The sequence below is a fragment of the Ilyonectria robusta genome (genome assembly GCF_021365365.1).
Source record: "Ilyonectria robusta strain PMI_751 chromosome Unknown BGZ61scaffold_24, whole genome shotgun sequence".
In the NCBI taxonomy this organism is placed as follows: domain Eukaryota; kingdom Fungi; phylum Ascomycota; class Sordariomycetes; order Hypocreales; family Nectriaceae; genus Ilyonectria; species Ilyonectria robusta.
The window spans coordinates 462,246-484,988 of NW_025764458.1; the positions used below are offsets into that span (position 1 = coordinate 462,246).

The 22,743-nt window shown below is 50.6% G+C and overlaps 9 protein-coding genes across 9 annotated transcripts; 7 read left to right on the plus strand and 2 right to left on the minus strand.

Moving 5' to 3' along the window:
- The first annotated feature begins 621 nt into the window (after nt 1-621).
- BGZ61DRAFT_112946 (uncharacterized protein) lies at nt 622-1,634 on the plus strand. The gene has a single exon (XM_046236953.1). The coding sequence runs from the start codon at nt 899-901 to the stop codon at nt 1,448-1,450; it is 552 nt and encodes a 183-aa protein (XP_046098677.1). The 5' UTR covers nt 622-898; the 3' UTR covers nt 1,451-1,634.
- On the plus strand, nt 1,635-2,488 carry BGZ61DRAFT_112947 (uncharacterized protein). The gene has a single exon (XM_046236954.1). The coding sequence runs from the start codon at nt 1,818-1,820 to the stop codon at nt 2,292-2,294; it is 477 nt and encodes a 158-aa protein (XP_046098678.1). The 5' UTR covers nt 1,635-1,817; the 3' UTR covers nt 2,295-2,488.
- Nucleotides 2,489-3,725: 1,237 nt separating this feature from the next.
- BGZ61DRAFT_399477 (uncharacterized protein) lies at nt 3,726-6,308 on the minus strand (the record flags this gene model as incomplete). Its single annotated transcript, XM_046243011.1, has 2 exons — nt 3,726-4,452; nt 4,528-6,308. 2 exons carry the CDS (start codon nt 6,306-6,308, stop codon nt 3,801-3,803), a joined length of 2,433 nt encoding a protein of 810 aa, XP_046098679.1. The 3' UTR covers nt 3,726-3,800.
- A 2,315-nt stretch (nt 6,309-8,623) lies between these two features.
- Nucleotides 8,624-10,881, plus strand: BGZ61DRAFT_557284 (uncharacterized protein; the record flags this gene model as incomplete). The annotated part of the gene is made up of 2 exons (XM_046255679.1): nt 8,624-9,148; nt 9,190-10,881. Exons 1-2 carry the CDS (start codon nt 8,774-8,776, stop codon nt 10,879-10,881), a joined length of 2,067 nt encoding a protein of 688 aa, XP_046098680.1. The 5' UTR covers nt 8,624-8,773.
- Nucleotides 10,882-11,865: 984 nt separating this feature from the next.
- BGZ61DRAFT_460288 (S-adenosyl-L-methionine-dependent methyltransferase) lies at nt 11,866-13,740 on the plus strand. Its single transcript, XM_046247011.1, has 9 exons — nt 11,866-11,980; nt 12,030-12,062; nt 12,134-12,224; nt 12,372-12,413; nt 12,467-12,621; nt 12,671-12,708; nt 12,765-12,902; nt 12,957-13,376; nt 13,426-13,740. The coding sequence occupies exons 1-9, from the start codon at nt 11,936-11,938 to the stop codon at nt 13,457-13,459; spliced, it is 996 nt and encodes a 331-aa protein (XP_046098681.1). The 5' UTR covers nt 11,866-11,935; the 3' UTR covers nt 13,460-13,740.
- A 746-nt stretch (nt 13,741-14,486) lies between these two features.
- Nucleotides 14,487-15,661, minus strand: BGZ61DRAFT_363862 (Pyruvate/Phosphoenolpyruvate kinase-like domain-containing protein; the record flags this gene model as incomplete). Its single annotated transcript, XM_046241463.1, has 3 exons — nt 14,487-14,758; nt 14,841-15,107; nt 15,166-15,661. 3 exons carry the CDS (start codon nt 15,659-15,661, stop codon nt 14,487-14,489), a joined length of 1,035 nt encoding a protein of 344 aa, XP_046098682.1.
- A 636-nt stretch (nt 15,662-16,297) lies between these two features.
- On the plus strand, nt 16,298-18,059 carry BGZ61DRAFT_483260 (major facilitator superfamily domain-containing protein; the record flags this gene model as incomplete). The annotated part of the gene is made up of 5 exons (XM_046249473.1): nt 16,298-16,417; nt 16,486-16,718; nt 16,809-17,077; nt 17,164-17,806; nt 17,864-18,059. The coding sequence occupies 5 exons, from the start codon at nt 16,298-16,300 to the stop codon at nt 18,057-18,059; spliced, it is 1,461 nt and encodes a 486-aa protein (XP_046098683.1).
- Nucleotides 18,060-19,251: 1,192 nt separating this feature from the next.
- BGZ61DRAFT_509298 (uncharacterized protein) lies at nt 19,252-21,316 on the plus strand (the record flags this gene model as incomplete). Its single annotated transcript, XM_046251995.1, has 3 exons — nt 19,252-19,541; nt 19,618-20,516; nt 20,598-21,316. 3 exons carry the CDS (start codon nt 19,252-19,254, stop codon nt 21,314-21,316), a joined length of 1,908 nt encoding a protein of 635 aa, XP_046098684.1.
- Nucleotides 21,317-21,518: 202 nt separating this feature from the next.
- BGZ61DRAFT_460292 (uncharacterized protein) lies at nt 21,519-22,736 on the plus strand. Its single transcript, XM_046247012.1, has one exon. It carries the CDS (start codon nt 21,555-21,557, stop codon nt 22,527-22,529), a length of 975 nt encoding a protein of 324 aa, XP_046098685.1. The 5' UTR covers nt 21,519-21,554; the 3' UTR covers nt 22,530-22,736.
- Nucleotides 22,737-22,743: the final 7 nt, after the last annotated feature.

The following is a 22,743-nucleotide window of genomic DNA, read 5'->3' on the forward strand; positions in this document are numbered from 1 at the left end:
GCAGATGATCCAGACCCTTCCAGCCAACCCCGGGCATGAGACCCGGACCAGAGAGACGAAGATGGCCGCGTGTATGTCCGGCGGTTCTGAGTACGTAAAACCAACCCTTGGATTGGCCGGCGACCAAGGGCAACTGTGAGGACCAACGAAGGCCAAGGCGACGACAAATCCAAAGCTCACGGGAGCGAATCACGATGTCGCTGTACGTCCTCCGATGAGTTATGCAAAGGCGCTAGGTTGCGGGTCGTTCCTTGCAGCTCGACTTCTGAACGTTTCTGGAGTACGTAGTATGATGCTCCGGTCGGGGGCTGTCTGAGGAAGGGGAGCGCGTGCGCTTGCGCGAATGGCACCGGTCGGGGCGTCGTCGAATCGTGGGGCCGCGGAGATCTGGTAAACCATATCGGGAGCGTGTGGTTGCTCGTTGATTGGTAGCGCGTGGAAAGTGAACCTCGAAACAACAGAAAGACCACGGCAGAAAGAGAGACACGAGAGGTTTCTCTCAGGCAGACTTGTTCCCAGGCCGGCGGTGATAGCGAATACTTATTTCAAAGCCGGGGCACGAGTGCCCCGAGGCCGTGGCGTGGGGGAGAGCACGGGGAAGGGGGGTGTAATCGTGTATCGATACGGAGTGTGCGCTTGATGGGGCGAGCTGATTGATGAGGCGCCAAGCAGCGTGTCTGTGGTTGAGCGCAATCCACGGGGTCAGTCACAGAGAGTCAGCCCAACAGACATCCGCCCGAGCAAGGGAATAATAGGGCAGGCCTCGGTGACACGAGCAGGGGCAGATCCCGAAACGGCAGAAAGGGACTGAGAGCCGGTTGGGTGAGGCCGTGGATGGATGGATGGATGACTACCTAGATGACTGGGCGAGTAGGCGACAAGAGGGATCAGGCTATGTATGGGCGAATACCCAGGCAATTCGACAGGAGCCAGCTGGCACAACAACAGTCGTCGACAGCCCTTTCGGGCCTGCTTCCCTCCGGACCACGTATCTCTCCCTCTGCCTCTCTGCATCTCTGCCTCTTTATTATCCATGCCGGTTGCTTGGTGCGAATACGCTTTCCATGGCGGCGGTCAGATCAGAGCTATGTTATGGGCTTCTCGATTCGGCGGTATCACCACCGCACACTACGTAGTAGGCAGAGATAACGATAGAGCCAGAGGCGCTCCACCACCCTTACTTTCACACACACACCCCCGACTGCTGATAAGCAACTTACCTCTCCCAAGCGGGTCGGCATGGGATGGAATTGCATGGGATAGGACAGACGGCATGGGGAGAAGCGGGATGATATGGGGAGAGGCGGGATGCACGCGCAGCCGAGAAGCTACTCGCCGGCTTCCCAATGACCTGCTTTCTTTGTCCATGGTCATCGGCCGGCAATTCACACAACACCCCAGAGTCATCCCTGGGGGGCTTATCCATCATCCCGTGCTGTGTGCAACGTGAAATGTGAGCGCGTGGGATGTGCGTTCCTCTAGGGGTCAACAGACTCGGATCTTGCAAGGGATTCAAACCTCGCGTTTGCAGTCAGCCTGAGTCAACGTCAGACCCAGAGATGTGTGACAAGTTGCCGTTGAACCCAACGGAGCCATCGGCGAACTCCCGATTCTTCTCCGACCAACCCGACCGGGCCCTCGGATGGGAAGCGATCCTTATCAAGATTTGACCTTGCCTGCCTGCCTCCTATGGCAGCAACGCAGCACAAAAGGACCAGTGCCGCCGCATCCACTCACAAAGTCGCGCTGTCCTTGCCTGCCGTCTCGTTTCCATTCGGACCCTCTCTGAGCAGCAAGCGAAGGGCCAACAAACCCTCATGTCCGTCCAATGTCTGGCCTCGCCTGCAAGGTCTGGGCGGAGGGAACAAGCCAACCGAGACAATAATCCAGCGCCATGCCTCTCGTGTGAGTCCCTTGCTTCGGGGGGGGGGGGCAGTGGCTTCCATTACCTTCACCCCGCGATGAATTCTGATCTATCCATTGGATTGAAGGGGGCCACCATCTTGTCTTGGGGCGCGATGCGCAAAGACAAACGCGGTAGGACCTGCATCATCAGGCATCCTAGTCGTCGTCTCGTTCCCTCCTGCAAACCGCCCACCCGTATTCCTGCTGGAAGGACATCCGCGGAGCCATGGTCGTTCTGTGCCTTGGCACACAACTATTCTGCTTCTTGCATCTCATCCAAGACCTTGAATGCTCCATCCCGCGGTGACATCACCAGTGACACCCAAAGGGTGCGCATGGATTGGTCACGCGAGCCTGTCATTCTAATCAGTCTTGTTGCGACAGAGTGAGCACCAAAGCAGGTCCTTCGAACCAAGGCGTGAATTTGGGTTCAATACCTCCCGCCACTTCCGCACTGGGTCTCCGGGATGGGTGCCGGGCTGGGGGTCTCGCTCGTGTCCCCGTTCACTCGCCCGATCAGTTGACGACGGACTGCGACGGAAAAGTTGGCTAGGCCTGGGCTGGCCTGGGGTTTCTTATCACACGCTCCCCATTCGTTGCTCGTTTTGGTCCTGCGCCGCACCGTCATACGCCAGCCACCATACCCTCCTCGCCTCCGTCATCCGAAAAACGCGGGGTCTGGTACCCACTCTGCAAGGTCTGCCTGAGCTTCCAGCTGATCGGTGCTGGCTGGTTTTCAGTCTGTTGCGTGTCAGCGAGAATGATGCGATCGGCGCGATGTTGCCTTGCGCTTGGGGGAATGAAGACGGCCACGTACTGTCCGGAATGCTGCGCGGGCATGCCATCGAGATTTCGCGTCGATGTTATTGTTGTTGTTTGTTCTGGAATTGTGCCCACTCGAAACCCTCACGTGCTGTATGCCCTTCTGCTGGCTCGCATGCCTTAGGCTGCGAACCAATTACCTCAGCAGCCCCATCTCTCTGCAGCTCTGCCTTCCCCCTTTGGACAGCTTCGCTAGAGGTAATTCAAGGTTCACACAACGTTCCTCGGCCAAAGTGTATCGAAACTCGGCCTTATCCCAATTGATCTGTTAATGACGCTTTCTATCAGCCGCACCCATCGCTGTTTGCGCACTTTGCTCAAGCCTGCGTGTCAACTCAAAACTGCACCCCAAAGTCGCTGGCCTGAGTCGCGAGCCTAATAGCTCCTGAGTCGCTGGCCCTACTCACTATACTAGCACGGGTCTGGGCCAAGTCCTTCAATCCCTCCAACGCTAACAGAGTCTCCGACAGCGGAGCGCGTGCTTATCAGCCTATGACAATGTACACTTCGTACTGACTCGGTCCTTTATCTGATGCCGTGTTTTCCTGAACCTAATAAATGTTGTCTTCCTTATCTAAAGAAATGAATCTATTATGGTTAAAAACTGGACCGTACTTAAGTAATGCTGTGCACTTCCTCTTTCGGCGACCACCAAGTACGTACCAAAGCCACGATACGACCGCACCGATGCACGCTTAACCCCGGGGGTTCATGACGACGACCAAGCAAGTTCCCCAGAGTTCGCATTTACCGGGTTTCTTGTTATACCCCTGTCTGATGCCGATCATTGCGACCCATGAACACTGAAGCTGAGATCGTGTGTATCGATGAGCGAATTAACCGTATCCAACTATTAACCACGACGGTCATATTACGATGACGGGAAATCTATCTGGTAAAGTACGGGCTACTTTCTCGCTATTTTCGTCTTTTCTCGGGGAACTATAGTTCAAACACAGTACGTAGTTGCTATTGGTAAAAAGAACAAGCAGACATGCCCCTAATTTTCCTTGGTTCAATTCGCACAACATTCATATCACAACGCAAACCATTTTCCTCCCTCTGCCTTGGGTTCATTTCTCCTCTTCAATCTCTACGGTGAAGCCGCTGATCTTTTTCATCATAGCCGCGACGAACCTCCCCGCGTCAGCCGCTATCATTTCCTCGACGACTTCAGCTGCCCTGCGTAGTCCCGTATCATCTTTGGGACTATGAACGCCAGCAGCCAACATAAAAATGTATCCGACTACAGTCGGGAGTTCGCTCTCGCGTTCCAGGTATGTCGGGCTAAAGGAATTGCGCAAAATGAGGTCACATGCATCTTTGACGACCATCAGGAACCTCCAGCTCCTTTGATGCATGAGCATGTAGGGGAAGGCGAATTCGAGAGCTTCGGCTTGCATTGACAATGCAAACGACTTAATAAGCTGCTCGGGAGATAGTCGACCACCCTCAGAAACATTTCGCCTTCTCTTCCTGGAATTTTCTTTATGTGCGCGTCTCTTCTCTTTCAACTTGTCTGCATCATCAATTTGAGCTAGAACCAAGCCATCCTCGTTCGAGCTCTCCACTTCATATTGGCTGCGTGAGATGATATTGTCGACGTATTCTGGTGTCCAGTCAACTTGTGCCCCTTTTCTCAGGTATCTCTCTATAAACATGCTGGAAACAGGGGCTCCGTCCTGGATCCCGCGCGGTCCAGCCCGGGATGAAATGTCTTCGTTCCTTTGCCTTCGATTTGGCGCACGGGGTCCGCGACCAGTCAAAGCAGAAGCAGATACTCCCATTTGCAATGAGAACCGCTTGAGGTAGTCGGCTGGGTTTTGTGGCCTCTTTCCAACGAAAAAGTTTGAGTCTCCGAGAGTAGTGAGAACGACCTCCATGTCCACCCATAAATTTTTCAGTAATCTCTCCCCCTGAAGAGCGTTGTAGAGATGAGCCGAATACGTAATTAATCCCCATGCGTTGGACATAGCGATTCCAACATCATACATGCCGGCACGGAAGTGATACAACGCCAACCCACCTAGAATCGGAGAAAACTCAATAATTCGATGTTTCTCACTCGATTGCAAGGTATTAGACCTCCCCAAAACCTTCTCTTTGGCGTCGTGGACAGGATCAAGGACGAACCAGGTGATGGATTGGCGAAACGACCGAAGCACGTCATCATTGGACTGGGGCCAGGTGGCGATTCTCAAAGTCTTGTGATAATCGAAATGACCATCGATAAGATTGCCAATGGCCGTCGCTTCCTGTAACACAGTACGGGCCACATCTGCCGCATGGCCTCTCAGGATATGACGGATATCGAGGAGAATTTGTGCCGCGAAGATAAGTAGGAAAGAGACTTCCTGCGCCTTGTCCAGTTCCTTTATTCCACGAATAAAGTTATCTTGCACGGGATAGTCAGGGACGAGACGAGCAAGGGAAACTGCTTCTGAGAAGAATTCTGCCAGAATTATCTTGTCCTCGTAGAACTTTTCGTGCCCTGTCTTCGCATCCCTATTGCTTTCAGGATCGTAGGTGCCAAACATTCCCTCTCTGTAGATGGGTAGATGGCGTGGGGAGAGAACCTTTGCGAAACTCTCCATCAGGCGGCCGGCATTGAAGTAGGTCTCATCAGCAACGTCGTAGAAGTCGTGTTGTGTGGCTCCTTGAACCCAAGCCACCATCTCTTCCCTAGCAGAACCCCGTTTCTCATGGGTGCGCAGGAAAAAGAACTTCTCACAGACAGCGAAAGCCCCCCCATGATCTTTGAATACAGGCAAAACCTCTTCCATGAGGTCATTTGCGAGGTCGATGGCTGTGTTGGTTGCCATTGCGGCAGTGGCGAGCTCAAAGTGACCGTCGCGGTGGTTTGTCCAAATCCATTCAATGCGCGACCGGATTTTAGTCAATTCATCTAACATCATAGCGAAAGCCATGATAGCATCTTCAAATGTGTTCTGTGGTTCGGCTTCATAAACGGTGTTGTCCTCGGTGGATTTCGCTGGCCGTTCAATGTCAGGCGCATCCAGGGAGTCTTGGGATGGTTCATAGACCTTGAGGCAGCTGAACTGGGTGGCCATAGTCTCGATCGAATTAGATGAAGAGGTCATAGTTTCTGCCGACATCCGAGGCTTAAGAACCTCTCGAACTTTTTCGAGAATGCCAACGAAGTACGAGTGCTTAAAGTCTAAATCGGGGGTAGTCTCTAGCCCATGCTCGCTCAATTGAGTCCCAAAGCTAGATCTCACAGCGATAACCCTGTTGATCGTCTTGGAGAAGGAATCGGGGACCGAGATTAAGGGTTTCTGGGCTGCAAAGATAAATTCTGCCAGAGGAATAAAGTCTTGCATGGCGATGATGTGTTTGTGACCTGTCTTTTGAGCAGGGGCGGCTGGTACTTTGCCCTTCCTTTTCCCCCTCTTCCTAGGCTTCCCTTTCAGCCGCCCGCCTGCTCCAGATTCAGGATCGCCAGATGAGAGCAAATCGGCGGGATAGCCGCACCTTTTGGCAGTAGATGCAAGCCATGAAGCAACTGAATCGGTATCCTTCTTATATTCTCGATACACGCTGATCAATGAGCTTGGTAACATCTTGGCGGCGTGGAACTATAACCGTGCGGGGTTGCTTGGAGAAGTGGGAGAGATCTCGGGTCCATGCGGTTTCTTTCTCCACTGTTCTAAAATACGTGTGGAGGTTAAAGGATGATTTGATGAGAGCCGTGGGGGATTGATGATACCGCCGTGGAGGACACGGCTCATTCGGGTGAGGTGGTGTTTTGATGTTGGCTTCTGCCGGGTAGGGATAATCAAAACGCCGGTCTCATGTGCTGTCTTGTGCTACAGCTTCAATGAGGTTGGGGATGCCGTGAAACCATAAAGGATAACCCTTATATTCCATATATATGTAGCTATGGCAGTTAAACCCGATTTTGCAAAATGTCGAGTCAACCAGCTAAGCTAAAAGTATCCCACCTCCGTACCTAGCCCCACAGAATCCAACCATATGCTAGTTTACGGAGAGGAGCCTGTGGTAATAGCAGCAACGGTGTGGTTTTGCGCTATCCAATGTAGATCTTCGTAGCGCCTAGGGCGGAGTAGACGTCTGCTGCCATCTATTTTGTGTGGCCGCGTATCTCTCAGATATTCTTCGTTAACTGGCTGGACATCGTAGTAGTGACTGCAGTACAGTGGGTGTGCAAAAGATCCGACAATATACCTAGTTTACACTAAAAAAATTAGCTTTTAAAAAGTAATAAAAGCTTATCTAATAAGAGGATTTATAAATTATAAATAAAAATAATAAGGTAAAATAAAAACCTTATTATTTATAAAATTAGAATATTAAGAATATTTTTATATATTTTAATATTTTAAATAAATTAAGATAGTAATATAATTACTGTTATTAGCGATTTTAATATTGTCGGAACTTTTGTACGCAACTGTAGAGGTTTACAACAGTTAAAGGGATAGGTTAACCCAAATATTACTGTAGCCAGGGCTAATTAAATCCATAATCCAACACAAACATGAAATCGCCTGATGCTTCATTTCGGGTCTAGTGCTTGGATAGGTACCGTAGACTTACCCTGTACCTCCTTTATTTCACCACGAAATCAGAGTAGGGAATTGATCTACTTTGCACTTCTGATACTGGAAGGAATCACGGATCAATATTGTCAAACAAATAATCCTCCCTACGACAATTTTCTCATCTTTTTGTGACTTTATCCCGGAAAATCACTCGAGCGTGTTATTTCACGACTTTTCATCTTGGATCCGCTCCACGATTCCCCCAGATACCAACTCCAATCCAGGGACATTCAAGTTTGAACAGACTCAAAATTCCCCCAACCACCCCACAAGGTTAATAGATTACACACCGTGTGACCAGTCGGACCTCGCGGGACCGCAGTGGACTATTATCATGTCAACAGTAGATACCATTCTGCTTTGACTTGAGAGAGCACCGTCATCCAATTTCAACATAGTCCCTCTTACCGACACCTAACACGACTTAGCAATCAGTCACATCCATGAAAACTCAGTCCTAGATCTTTCAGGCACTTTAATTTTATTGACGGCGAAGTAAGGGTCTATTGCGCTATTAGTGACCAAATATTGGATTTTAAACTTACGTGTATCAAAGCACATGAGCTAGAAGTCTGGTCCTTGCGGGTACTTCTCCTCCCTGCTTGCTGCCTTATCGTCGCCCGCAATAAGATACCCCAGGCCTGGAGAGTGAGTTACGTATCAATGATTCGCTTGCTTTTCAAGTAGCTCACCATGGCGGTCAAAACACCTAAATTCACATTGGCAGCATTTTCAACGAGTTTTCGGGTTTCTCATCGGCTCTGCCGTGCTGGATGAGTACAAGATAATGTGGGGAAGTAGTCAACCGGGAAGGGAAGGTCTAGGGTACAGACGGACTGTATATGCGCGATACGAGTGTGTGTCCAGGTGGTAGTGATGTCAGTTAGATGACCGCAGGCATGGATATTAGCGTTTGGATTGGTAGGGGGCTTATCCAAGAGCTGGCCACATAGCACTGGGAATTCTAGGCTCTGGGATGAGGCTGAATCTAGACGTCATCAATCGGGCCGTTCTTCCGTAGGATCAGTCTGGCCTGCTAATGGGCATCTATAAATAATGACACCGCTGAAACATGCATAAAAGCCTGTGAGAAGAGTGGACAGTATTAACAGCCCGCCTCGCGCTGGTAAGACTCAGCAATGCCGACTCCCCCACTTTCGCATGGATCTGCACTTCTGCACACATTAAACCGAATCAACGAGCTGCGGAAATATGCCAAGGCCGGCTGGACTTGCTGGTTTTGTGTGAAATGACCCAGCTGGTGCATCAGGCTCTGAGCAAAATTGTCAATTGGCCGCCACATCGCCGCCACAATCTGCACCGCGTCGTATTGGCGGAGGCTATGTCTCTGACCGAATGTTGGGGGCTATCAGCAACAGTCGTTTAACAACCGAGCCTCCCTCTCGTCCTGGAAAGAAAATAGGCTGCAAAATTCTCGTTAGTGTCTGTTGACCGAATTCACCATGTCTCGACCGCCCTCATCGCCACTGGTGTCCGACTTGGACGAGGATGAAATAACTTCCTCAACACCAACCTCTCCTGATGCTATGGCCTGGAGCCTCGTACCTCCCAGTCCTGCGGAAACTGAATTTCAGTCTCAAAAGCCTTCAAGCTCGTTCCTCGACCACGCCGGATCCAAAGAAGCGGTTCCGGTTGGCAAAGCGCCATACAACCGCGAACTAGAACTGCATGGCTTGTTGACGATCTACACGGATCTCAGCGCTGTAATTGTACCACTGGCGCTTCTCGTGTTTGTGTCGATGGTTGTGTGGGCCAATGGCCGCCCCGTAGATCACTACTACGACGGATTTCAGGATGTCATCACTATTGTAAGTTCTGTTTCATGGAAACCGGAATTGGGCCTGACAGATAAAACCAGCTTGCAACCATGTTTCCCATTATATTTGCATCAATAATGGGTCGGCTCATGTACCAAATCGCCCGCTGGAAGCTCGAGACAGGCGTTTCGTTGGGTACACTCGAACAGTTGATGGGAAGTCGAACCTTGGGATCTACCTTTCTCACTCAATTTGAACTACGAGCTTTCAATGCTCTTAGCTTTACGTTACTGGTCGCCTGGATATTTTCACCCCTTGGAGGTCAATCGCTCTTGCGGCTCCTGGAGCTACGGTCGCACCCTGTCGATTCCAGCATTACGTATTATGATGTTGAGTTCCCGACTAATCTCGCCGAAGAGAACACCAATAATTCAGTTGGAGACTCAACATACGTCACTGCTCTTCTGACACCGGACTTAATCAGAAAGGATACCATGGATGTCTGGGGCAATGTCAAAATTCCCTTTCTCGAGTCGTACGACGTTCCTAACGACTCCAAGTGGCAAAATATTACTCGTGGCCAGAATTTGGAATATTCCGCCTTGGTGGGGATTCCGATAGCAAACATCTCAACGGGAAACTCGACATTTGCTATAGAATCGAGCTACGTTTACCTTGAATGTACTCAGCCGAAAAAAGCCGGTACAGCCGGATCGTATGTGATAGCCACATATGAAACATTGTTCAACGAAACGGGAATCAATGCCACCAAGGAACAATGGCCAGCCAATGGAACCTGGAATGGATTTCAACAAAATAGCTCACAGGGCAAAGGTAATTGGAATCTCGCACTCGATCGGTTTGTGGACGAGATGTGGAGTAGTGCCGATGATCAGCTTGGTCCATTGCTGGTGAATCAGACGAAGATAAAGGCAAAACATGCAAATCTATTCTTTCAAGGACGATTCATTGTCGCCACGGACCCGGATCGTGGCGACATTGTCAAATCCAAATGCAAAGTCTTTCAAAAATATGTTCAATCCAAGATTGAATGTTCACGGATATCCCCCGAAACACGACAAAACTGCAGTGTGGTTGCTCAACAGCCTTCCAAGAAGAAACATCTACCTGGATCAATATCCCATCTCTCCTTTCCACTGATATTTGAGAAACTCTCCCTCAATCTCCCCCAAGCCGCAGGAGACTCGAAATCACGAAGCGACCTCTCTTTAAACTACATCAAGTACTCGTCTGCCTTTGAAACGATCACAGGTGGTACTGTAGGCTTGGAAAGCATCACTGCAAAAGTCTTCAGTTTACGCTTGGGCCAACTTATCAACTCATATCTTCTTGCCAACCAGATTCCAATGGACAACTTGATGGCCGGCAATGGTAACCTCCAGGCAAACTCTTCGGCCCACGAAACGGCAACAGCTAAGATATACGATTTGGCTCAATTCTACTACGTACCTCGATTTTGGGCAGCAATTTCATACATATCCTGTGTCGTTCTGCTAGTTAGCGGCATTCTTAGCGTTGTATTCGCTCATTTAGCCATTGGACCGGAAGTGCTCGGTTTTGCCTCGACGGTCATACGTGACTCCCGTTACATGGACTTACACCCTGATATTGGAAGGATGAACGGGGTTGATATAGCATTTGTTCTCAAGGATGAGCGGGTTCGATATGGCTACACCCACCTCACACGGAGACAAATGCCGCTAGTTGGAGTTGGACGCCAGGAGGAAATCCGATTGATCAAGCCAAATCCGAGGGGAGAATCTGATGCGTAGATGTGAGAAAGATATCTATAGATTATGAAGAAGTGACGATGATGGAAAATAGCGAACGCAGGTAATGATAACAGGATGCCTCTAATAATGATTAAAACTGGCTCTCCTGACCCAGCCGAGCTTCAATGATAATGACATTTCGTTCTGCGAAGCCTGTGCCTGTTCCCCGACCTGCACCATTCCCCCATTCCTGTTACGTTCGTCACACCGGACTACCAATTGCAGGGTCTAGCCTGCCAGCCTGCAGCGTACCATAGCAACATAGGCTTGCTTGTCAGTCAGGTAATAAGGGCACGAAGAAATTGTCTCTGTTTGTGAGCATGGAAAAATAGCCTGAAAGAGAAACGTAGTCTGAATTATGTGAACGTGTCCTCTTAGCGCTTGGCATAGCAGATCTATATATATATATCCTATTTGGAATTTCGGTGTCAGGTCGCAACCCAATTATGGGCTTCAAGGATTTATTCCCGGGACTTGGTATGCAACTCGATAATGAATTTTCAGCTGTGTATATTGACCTTAAATCTACTGCTCTAAATCTGTTTCTTCCTCTCTACAAATATACCTAAATGGGGCGAGAATAGCACCTAAAATACCAACGTTTGACGTCAGTGATATGGTGGGTCTAGATGACACCTTCTAGCTTCCAGGGATCAGAACGGTGTTAAATAATCGTTAGATTGAATGAAAGATAGCAGAGAGCAATTATGTGATGGCAGTCTGACCTCTGCATGAGTGATACAAGGGTAAATGCAGCCGGATGTTGTGTTGGTTGTGTCGGGTGGTTCGTGGCCAATTAAGTGGCCATTTTTGCAAGGATCCTAGTCTGAGACGAATCGGAAGGCAGACGGAGAGGCAAGAGGGGAGCGGATATCATATCATTCGGACCAACGTCCACCGAACTTTCCGAAACCCTTGTCAGTCTGAATCGGGTGGTGGTCTTAAAGACTCCGACCCCGCGAGGTTGAGGGGTAACAGGAAGTTTGCTGGTGCACATAAAAAACCTCAACTGGCAAGTAGACTCTGTAAGTTTGAGAAAGGCGGTCGTGGTATCATGGCAACTGAAGACTTGAACCCTGCCCTGGTGCCTGATGACGAGGTTCATTCACCCGCCCTATTAATTGAGCATACGCTGACTCTCCACTCAGGTCGTGGATGACTGGGACTCCTCAATTGGTGATGTATGGATTCTTCTCGCTTGTTAGTTGAAATTGGAGCGAAAGATGGCTTATTGTGTTTTTATTTGTTGCAGGTTGCCGAATCTTCAACCCAAAGCTTGTCAAGCTCCATTCTCGACTACCGTCGCGAAAACGGACGGACGTACCACCGATTCAAAGAAGGAAGTGAGTTGGTTATTTCTCCCAAAATTTTGCCAAGTTCATTGCCATCTGTCGCAATAACCGCTACGGCAAAAGGGAATGATCACTCCCCTTGCCGGTAGCGTTATTGGGGTCCATATCTCGTCTGACACCATCACTGACAGAGCGCAGAGTACAGTCTTCCCAACGACGCCCAGGAAAACGAGAGGCTAGGTATGACTACTGCGCTGGCAACTCTGTGCTTCATGCTTACTTTACCTATGTAGATCTACAGCATCATCTTTTCCTTCTCACGTTCCACAACAAACTGGGCCTATCGCCGCCAAACGACTCCGAATGGAAAGCCAAGCGAGTATTGGACTTGGGCACTGGCACAGGAATCTGGGCTATGGACTACGGAGATGAGCATCCAGAGTCAACAGTACGAAATCCTATCCCTGCCTTCAGCGTATATACTGAATTAATTATAGGTCGTCGGAGTCGATCTGTCGCCCATTCAACCGGACTTGTATGCATCTAGTAGTCTCAAGCCCTTCCTATCTCTAGAAGCTAACGAAACCTCAGTGTTCCACCGAATGTCGAGTTTCACATTGACGACATTGATGAGGAATGGACATACTCCCAGCCGTTTGACTATATCCATAGCAGGATGATGAACTTTAGCATCCAGGACTGGCCAGAGTATCTCCGCAAAATCTACGAGTAAGTCAAGCCTTAAGTCGGATATGCATTTACCAGCGTCCCTAACTTGTATAGCAATTTGACACCTGGCGGCTACGTTGAGCTGCAAGAAGTAGGAGTCTTCGCCATGTCCGACGATGGGACCCTCAAGGATGACCACGACTTGGCGAAGTGCTTCAAGCTCCTGGATGAAGCATCCATCAAGCACGGCCGCGCATATCATGCTATTGACAAGTTTAAAGAAACCATGATTGAGGCCGGGTTCGTCGATGTTGTTGAGTCACGGTTTCTATGGCCAACGAACGCCTGGCCAAAGGACAAGAAACACAAGGAGCTTGGAATATGGAACAACGAGAACATGTCGATTGCTCTAGAATCACTTACCATGGCGGCCTTCACAAGGGCCCATGGTTGGACTCGCGACGAGGTGACTCTATTTTTAAGTGGAGTGAGGAAGGACATGAACAACCCGAGTATCCATGCGTACTGGCCGATGTATGATCCCCCCAACCCGTGTCTTTTCGTTCTGAGCTAATTATTATAGCTACGCAATCTACGGAAGGAGACCCGAGGCTTAAGCTCGCGAGTAGGGATACACCCCAGGTAGTGGCTCCTTAGCAAAATATCTCGAATTCGGATTCCATTTCAACGCCTAAAACACCAATTGGCTTAAACAGTCTCTTGGAAGTTATCTAAAATGTCCGATTCTGCAATTCGGGAGAGGCATGTTACTCATGTTTGCCGTGGAACAATCTAGGCACCACTCTTACGGCGTATATTGTAAAAGGGTGCTATTCGCACACACTCAAAATACTACTCGCACACTTAAGTATATAGGCTAATTTCACTAAGTCTTAATAATATACCTATTAGTATATTAAACCTAAGAAAATTAAATAAGCTTTATTTTAAGTGTTTACCCTCTAAATTCTGCTATATTAAATTTATCTTTTATTTTATTTTAGAATAGGACCTGAAGATTTTCTATAACTGTAGTGGCAGGCCACCAGTATATCATGTTCCCCGACCGATAATGCGCCCAGGACTTCGTGGGGGTTCCGCCTCGTCGCGCAGTATCAAACACATCCGCAGGTCACCATCGAATAGACGGCACTATTTGCCGGCATCTCTCAAGGCTTCGTGGTAAAGATGGATGGGCCGGTGGTCTTGCCCGACCCAGCGTCGGACACCTTCAAGGAACTCGCCCACGACGTCCTCAAAGTCCCTGCCTTCTCCGACCCGGCAATCTTTGGCGCCCACCTCCAGGAAATGCTGGAACACCACGAGGAAACACAGTGGAGTGCCCGCGCTTGCCCCCCGACCGAAATAAAATACCTTAGGGCGGGCGTACAGTCCAGCTATATCTAACACTATCTAAGTAAAAGGTTGTATTTGTGTGCGATTAGAATTTTGAATGTGTGCGAATAGCAATACTCATTGTAAAATGCAACTGGATTTCTTCTGTCAAGTCTTTGCTGTTGTCTTTTGAGCAAACACATTCTATGCCCCCGCATCACGACTTACGACTGACAAAGTTAATCAATATTTCTAAGATAATATTGCAGCCAGTGCAGATTGTCCAGCCCTGCCACTAGTAATATGCGCCTAGGAATGGCCATTGGTCCGACTGCCATCGTCGAACTTGTATCCCTCCTCCAATTCCCAATACTTGTTGAAGCCGACGCCCTCGCACACCTCACTGTACGAGAGAATCATAGGCGGTGCCCCAACAGTCATGCTCTGTTTGAGAGCCTCTAGTGTTTCTCGGATGCTCTTCAACTTGGCTGCAACAAGGGTCCAGGGATATGCGACCGCACAAAAGCCCAGCTCAGCGAGATCCTTGGCTGACAGGTTTTCTGTCTTGCCACCCTCGATGACTGTAACCCGAGTTAGCGTCTTGTAAAAACATTCAGGAGATTGGTCTCTGGTGAGGAGAAACTGTATGAATGGAGAACTCACTATTGGCAAAAGTAGGAATGCCCACTTCTTCCACGCACTTCCGCATAGCCTCTCTGTCAGGGAGCGCCTCGACGAAGACGGCATCAACACCAATCCTCTTAAACTCCTTGGCACGAGTCAGAGCCTCTTCCCATCCGTGGATAAGGGCGTCGGTTCGAGCAAGGACAAAAATATCCTTTCCTTGATCGCGGGCATCACATGCCGCTTGGATGCGGGCGTATGCCTCCCCCCGAGACACCACAGCTTTCCCCTTAGTGTGGCCGCATCCTATAAGCCATTTGTGTTAGTATGGAAACAATGTTTTTGACCGAAGGAGAAGACATACGCTTAGGCCAAGTCTGGTCTTCAATCATGATGCCAGCCGCACCGGCGTGCGCGAAGCTCTCTACTGTCCTTCTGACATTCAGAGGACTGCCGTAGCCAGTATCTCCATCGGCCATGACAGGGATCGATACCTGTCGGACCGATTCCTGAATCTTGTCGCACACCTCCGCCATTGCGATGTATCCGGTGTCAGGCAGGCCGTACGCGCTAGCTACAGAATAGCCAGCGAGGAAAACCATTGGGAACCCAGCTTCCTCGACCAAGCGAGATGACAATCCGTCATAGCTGCAGCAGTGGGCGAGAATTTTGGTAGGATCTTGATGTGCCTCCAGCATCATAGTCCGGAGACGGGCCGCCTGGATCGAGGGGATTTTGCCGCGGACATTGGTGATGGTGGTAGTCAGGTCCTCATTCTGGCCTGGCTTGCCCTGCTTCTGAACCAATGCTGGCTCGAACTTGAAGGGGTAGGGGGTAGTGTTGACGATGGACTTGGACATTTTGGCAGGAAGTGATGTGCGTAATGTGATGGGTGTGGGCTTGATCTGACTTTGCTCAGATTATCTTGTTGCTGCTTGTTTGTTTCTTGTGATTATCCTGCCCGTAACTGTCGACGGAGATGCTTTATATAACACTCTCTGTTCATCTCACGTCGTCGTGAGTCCGGGGAAGCGCGTATCCGGAGTTCGGATATTGCAGGAAACTGACGGAAAGTGACGATATCTCCATCTCGGACCGAGCTACCGAGCCGGCCGGGAAACACAGCGCGCTAACGTATGTCGATCTGGGGATTGGCGGGGCCCCGCAATCTGCCTCCAGAGCACTACCCCAGAGGATCCATTCCGGGGTAACTTGTGTATGCAACATGTTTGAGCGCGGAGGTTCATGATCGTCTCCTGATCGTGGCCCCGGAGACAGGAAATCTCGGCCACTGACGGGGACTATGGCCCGTGCTACGCGGACATAAATCTATCCAAGACCCCAGCTCGACTCACCGATCAGATCCCCATCCTGCTCTCCTTTCATAGAGTTGATTCAGGTCTCAACGGTAAACTGCTGCTTCAGTAGTGGCCTTAACTCCTTTTCATTGTCACCACGTATCCTTTTGTTCTCTCGTCTGAGACTCCTTTGCCCAAATGGACCAACAAGGCGATGACCGCAAGATGTCTCTAAAGGCTGAACAGCTTGAGGACATAGTTGACGAGCCTCGTCATACTGCTGTCTCAGCTGAGACCAATGCTCGAATCCGATGGATCGTATGTCTCCCTATACCAACGACCATAGCAAATCCCATCTCAGTCTTTCTAACATACCCACCATCTAGTTCGACACGCGCCTTCTTCCGATCGTATGCTGTCTCTACGTCCTCTCCTACCTGGACCGCGGAAATATCGGCAACGCCAAAGCGGCTGGTGCCAAAGATGACCTCGGGCTGAGTGACGCAGACTGGTCCTGGGTGCTCAACGCGTTCTACATCTGCTATGTCGCCTTCGAATGGACCAATCTGTTTTGGAAGATCCTCCCTGCAAGCAAATACGTTTCTGTTCTTTGTATCCTGTAAGCTCTTCTCCCACCTTTGGATGCCACGTAAACAAGACTGGCTTTGAGATTTCACAGGTGCTAATCAATCCACTTTCGCAAAATTAGCTGGGGTACTGCTGCAATGGCCTCCGGAGCTGCGCAAAAGCTAGCGCATATCATTGCCACAAGATCCCTCCTCGGTGTTTTCGAGGCTGCATTTGGTGCTGGCGCTCCATATTTCTTATCCATGTTCTACCGCCGCGAAGAACTTGGTTTCCGCGTCTCGCTACTGCTTGGAATGGCCCCGTTGGCGAATTGTTTCGCTTCTGCGTTGGCATACGGCATCACACATATTAATGGATCCCTGGAGCCATGGAGGTATCTCTTCATTATTGGTACGTTTGCACCTTCGGCGTTGGCTGGTTTGGTTATGTGCTTTTACATTTCTTCGGTTCCCCGCTAACTCGAAATGCTTCTCCAGAGGGCGCCCCAACGGTTTTATTCGCTGGTGTGACCTGGTTCTTCCTCGCCGACTCACCTGGAAGTGCCAAATATCTCTCAGAAGAAGATGCGACCTTCGCTGTGGAGCGGCTCCAGGTCCATGACCGCACCAAGAAATCGGGCGTTCAATGGAAGCAGATCTTTGCCGGGATGACAGACTATCAGAATTACGTGCACACCATCATCCATTTCTGCTGCAACTATTCCTTCGCCGGCCTGTCTAATTTCCTGCCGACGATTGTGGCCGACATGGGGTTTTCTTCCGTCACCGCGCAAGGCCTGACTGCGCCGCCGTATCTGGTGGCTTTCATCTGCTGTGTGGCGGCTGCTGTGGTCAGTGATCGGTTTGGGAAGAGAGGATACATTGTGAGCGGCTGCTCCCTCGTCGGCTTCGTTGGGTATCTTATTCTCGTCCTTGTCAAAGATGAGTCCAAGATTGCGCCGCGTTACTTGGGCACGTTCCTTGCGGCTTGCGGCGTCTTTCCTGCGCTCTGTATCAACATCACCTGGTTGCTCAACAATCAGGGAGGCGACTCCAAGAAAGGCGCTGGGTTGGCGATCCTGGCGACCTTCGGTCAATGCTCATCTTTTGTCAGCAGTGTCGTATATCCTAGTTCTGACGGGTAAGTTTGGTTGCGCCATAAACTGTCTTAGTATCAGAGCTAATGCCTTATGTTTAGACCGTTCTATACTCGAGGCTCTACCATCGGCTGCGTCCTCACTGGACTTATTAGTATGCTTTCATTGGGCCTGCATTTCGCGCTGGAAAGGGAGAATAAGAGGAGGGATCGCGAATTCGGACCCGTTGACAGCCAAACGGCGATTGATGTTACGGAGCAGGGTGATAAGCACAAGAACTTCCGTTATTTGACTTAAGACGCACACGTCACTCGGGGCTGCCTCGTACGCTGCCAATTGATAGGGCAAGACCTGGTCCCAGAGAACTAGCCGGGGTTGGATTTGAAGCCATTCATGTTCAACCCCCGGTGAAATTTGATGCTACAGTGGAGGCCCCCCCGCTTGGATGCTTTGTGTAGCTTAGCTTGAGTAGGACGTTTGGTATCTTTCTAGTTGTGATTATTAGTTGACAATGCCTTTTTACAACCCTTGCACCTGCTCTCCACTCCCGACACGTACCCACAGTAGACTGAAGTGAGCTGAAGTGAGCAGAAGTATCTACCCTGCTCGGAAGCTGGCCAGTGGCAATCCAACATTGTCAACAGCGTGATGACTGGTCGTTCCCTTAGCCCTTGAGACAATAATAGCGTCGTATTAAACTTGCGGGGAACGCGGGGATGGTGGAGAACGGCAAGGTCTCTCCGTGGTTAGTGTACGGAGTAAAGTATCAAATACCCATCACCATCCGCCACTTTCCGGCCGGATCCTCACGCAATCCTACATCCAAATACCAACTGTCTATTGCTACGCCGGATCTGCCACAGCTCCCCGGGGCCTTGCTTCCAGCTTTCCACTGTTGACGACTCCGCCTCCGTGCATGGACAGCCAAGGCCAGTCCCAGGCCCAGCCCACACGGACGGCGCGCACCGAAGCCTCCGCCCATCATGGCCGCCGCATTAGGGACTTCCGTCGGGTTTACAAAGCCTGCGAGCTGTGCCGGAGAAAGAAGATTCGATGTGTCGTCGAGGGGCCTGGCACGTCTTGTCTGAGATGTCTGAGGGAGTTGACCGAGTGCGTATTCAGCCCCGAGAGGTCGCATCAAAAACGCAGCACTGGCGCCCGACCCTCCGCCGCGTCGTTTCATGACGCAGGTAAGTACTGGTATCCGTCGTTGGAAGCTCTACGACCAAGAGGCATATGTTGATAAATACAAGACTGCAACTCGATTAGTACCACGTCGTCGCCTCCCCTGCTACCACGCCACTCCGACACGCCTGTCCAGGAGCAACTGCCGGTCCTCCATGACAATGATGGCTTCAGTATACCACCCCAGTATGACGCCCAATGTGAATCTGTGCTGCAAAGGACTGGCCCAGAGCCTTCATTGCCAGGTCCTACGCACACGCGCAATGTCCCCGTGGGAGGCGGGGGTGATCTTACCGATTCTGTTATGAGAACCCTGGTATCCAATGGCAACGACGCCATGAGGCTGCTCTTCCAGGCCGCCACTGAGCACTCCCGAACCGACGGCGATACACTCAGTAACGGGCAGCCTGCCTCTCGGACCTTGGCCATCGCAGCTCCTAGTACGACATCGCCTGAGAATATCCCGTCCGTGGCAACAACCGGCCCCATTTACTTCTCGCCGGCCACTCCTGATATCTTGAAAGTATGGCGTGCGTTTCGGTTTGCCAGGATGGGTTGGTTCACTGCCGAAGAAGCCATAACGTACATTGATTTGTAAGTCGCCCTCCCAAACCCTGCTCGAGTCAACTCTGGTATGTCTAGGGCTGAATGGTGGCTGGTCCTCGTCTAGATTCGCTCAGAACTTGGCACCTCTGTCTCCTGTATCCAGAGACTTTGATTTAAGCCACAGCACTCATTTCAAGCTCATTACCCAGGAGCCGCTCCTTTGCTCCGTCATCCTCATGATTTCTACTCGCTACCACCTCCTACCGGGATCTGGAGGGATCGCTCGAAATGCCCTCCTCCATCACCGCCTTTGGGAGCACTGCCAGCACCTTGTCATGAGAATCATGTTCGGTCAGGAAAAACGCTCCAAGGCCAAAACGAGGACCAGGGGCTCTATCGAAGCCCTCCTGCTGATGATCGAGTGGCATCCACGCGCAATCCACTTCCCTCCAGCTTCCGATGGATGGGATTCCTCTCTCATTATCAGCGCCTCAGACCCGCGTGATGACGAATTTGGAAACCAAGCAGACGCCACTGAAGATAGCGAGGCTAGGTGGCTCGGGGATGTAGTTGCTCCTGCTAAGACGGCTGATCGCATGGCCTGGATGTTCTTGGGGTGCGCTCAGTCTCTCGCTCTTGAGCTGGGACTCTGCGACGTTGGAGCCAAGGCCGATCAACCTGCCACCACATCACAGCCTCTAGGCTTGCAAGCCCAAAAATCTCGGCTTTGCGAATTACTCTACATATTCATGGAGCAGCATTCGAGCCGGCTAGGTTGTCCTTCAATGGTCCCGGCTGCACTGACAAGACTCCTGTCCGAGCCGTCGGGAACTGGCGGTGAGGATTCGACCATGATGACGGCGTGGCTAGACTTAACGAACTTGCTACGAACCATCACCGACGTGTTGTTTCCATCTGCAACAGGAATACGAGAACTCCTTGGGGGTTGTAGATACGTCAATATCATCAAGCACTTTCAACAACAATTATTGAGTTGGAAGATTACTCACCTTCGCCTAGATAGTAAGTGCATCCACGCTGCTTTCTTGAGGCCATTAACCATACCTTTGTCATTTCATTGGACTAATTTAATATGCTATTCAGAGCTTTCGCCGACCTCTTTTGAGGTCCTTTCTATCGAGTATAACCACCTTCGCGCCTTCATGAATTCCCTCGGTATCCAAGCGGTGGTCGACCGAGTTCTTGGCAGAAGGCCACCTGATGCGACCGACACCGAGATCCTACAATCGTCCATCACCGCAACCGATTATTCTTTCATCAAGGAGGTCATCGATGGCTCCTGCCAGACCTTAGAATCGGTCAATCGGCTCTTCGACGCTGGCACACTCCGTTATTCCCCGGTTAGGATATTTCTTCGGATCATCACGGCCTCGATCTTCCTCTTGAAGGCTTTGAGCTTAGGAACTCGAACTGCGGATTTGGAATCCTCTCTAGCCATCCTTGAGAGGAGTATCGAAGCCCTCCGAGCGAGCAGTCTAGACGAGATGCACCTGGCGGCTCGGTACGGTGAGTTGCTTGCTCTGCACCTGGCCAAATTCAGACAAGGCATGGTCCCAGCATCGGTCCCCCGAGGGATTCCTACGGTGGATACAAATGGCAGGTGGGAGTTTGGGATCGGTGGACGTTCCCAACAGCTTGGAGAGGGTTTGGGTGAAATTTCGTCCTTGGATACGGTAGATGATTGGCTCGCACTGCCTTTTGATGCTAGTATCGCACCTTTCGGGTTTTCAGGCGATGTTACTGATCTTCCAGATCTAGATGACCGCTCGTGGGACTTACTTTGGAACCTGCCGAATGTATGAGTCTTGCACTTGGTCATCTTCTGTCTAGGCCAGCGTGTGAAGAGTCAATGTGCAATACCATCCCACAACCAGTAGCCTTATTGACGCGGGAGCACATTTTCCCAGCCCGACCAAGTGAGACAGTGACTAATACATGGCGTCGCCCCTCAGCTATAAAAAGGAAGTCCAGGATAACGTAGACCTGCCTACCATCCTTCCTCTTGACCAGATACCTTCTTTGCACACACCAATCCAGACAATGGCATCCAGCACTGCAAGCAAAGATGAAGCGATGTTTCAAGTCGCGACCTACGCGCGACGAGAGACCATTCGTGATGTATTTCGATTCGATTCCCACGAGCACGACCTTGTTCGAGACTCCCTCCGAGACCCGTTCCCGGCCGCACCAGGCAGTGGGATGGGCACCCTCAACACGCTCCCCCGCGAACTGAGGTTGAACATCTTTCAACTCTTAGACATACGTTCGCACCTCCGAGTCAGACAGGTCAGCAGAGGCATGCGACAAGCTGCAAGCAGCACCAAGGGATATCGTGAGGTTGCAGAACATGGGTTGGAAGTCGTCCGCACTACTCTCCTCGAGAAAACCAAGTTCGAACCGACAATCCTCGACGTCTATCAGCTACTGATTACGCCGGAATGCTCCATGTGCCCCCAGTTTGGTGACTATCTATCAAAGCTCACGTTCAAGCGGTGCTGCCATGCATGCGCAACCGGGGAGAACACCACATCTCTCAGAAATGTCTTTACGTCGTTGATACCGGGAGGAAAGAAGATCGAGGAACAATTCCGTCGACGATTTGTGCCAAGATCATTGATTTGGTCTAGCGAAGACCTTCCAGATGAGCCAGCGGGTGGCTTTGTACAAGGAATGACATTTATCGCCAAATCATACGACACCTCGGCCCCGACCACCCGTCCAAGAGACTTCCGAAACTATCGAAGGCCAGATACGCTATATTTCATGGGCATTGCCAACGCAGTACTCTTTCCCTACTACGACCCGGATTCTGCCGGCATTCATCACGGCTTCAGCTGTAAGGGATGCCATGCTGGAGGCCAGCTTGCGGCCACCACGAAAGCGTACACAAAGGAGCAGATGCTAGCTCACATCAAGAAATGCCGGCACGCACGAACCCTGTTTGCTAAGAGCCAGAAGAAGAAAACAGTTGGTTCTCTCGCCGCCCCAGGCTCGACCAGCGGTACGGCCGAATAGGACCTGGCATCGATGGTGACTTGGACCCAAAGGGTATGGTGGAGAGTTTTGGCCAGCCACAAAATTGCCATCAGGCATATCACAGGCCGGTTGAGCAGGTTATTGAAAGGGAACGGGGTTTTTAGTATTTTCTAGATATTCTCGTCTAGAGTTGGAGCCAAAGGCCCCGTCGCTGCTACAGCAATCAATTGACTTTATTCTGCCTAATTATTTG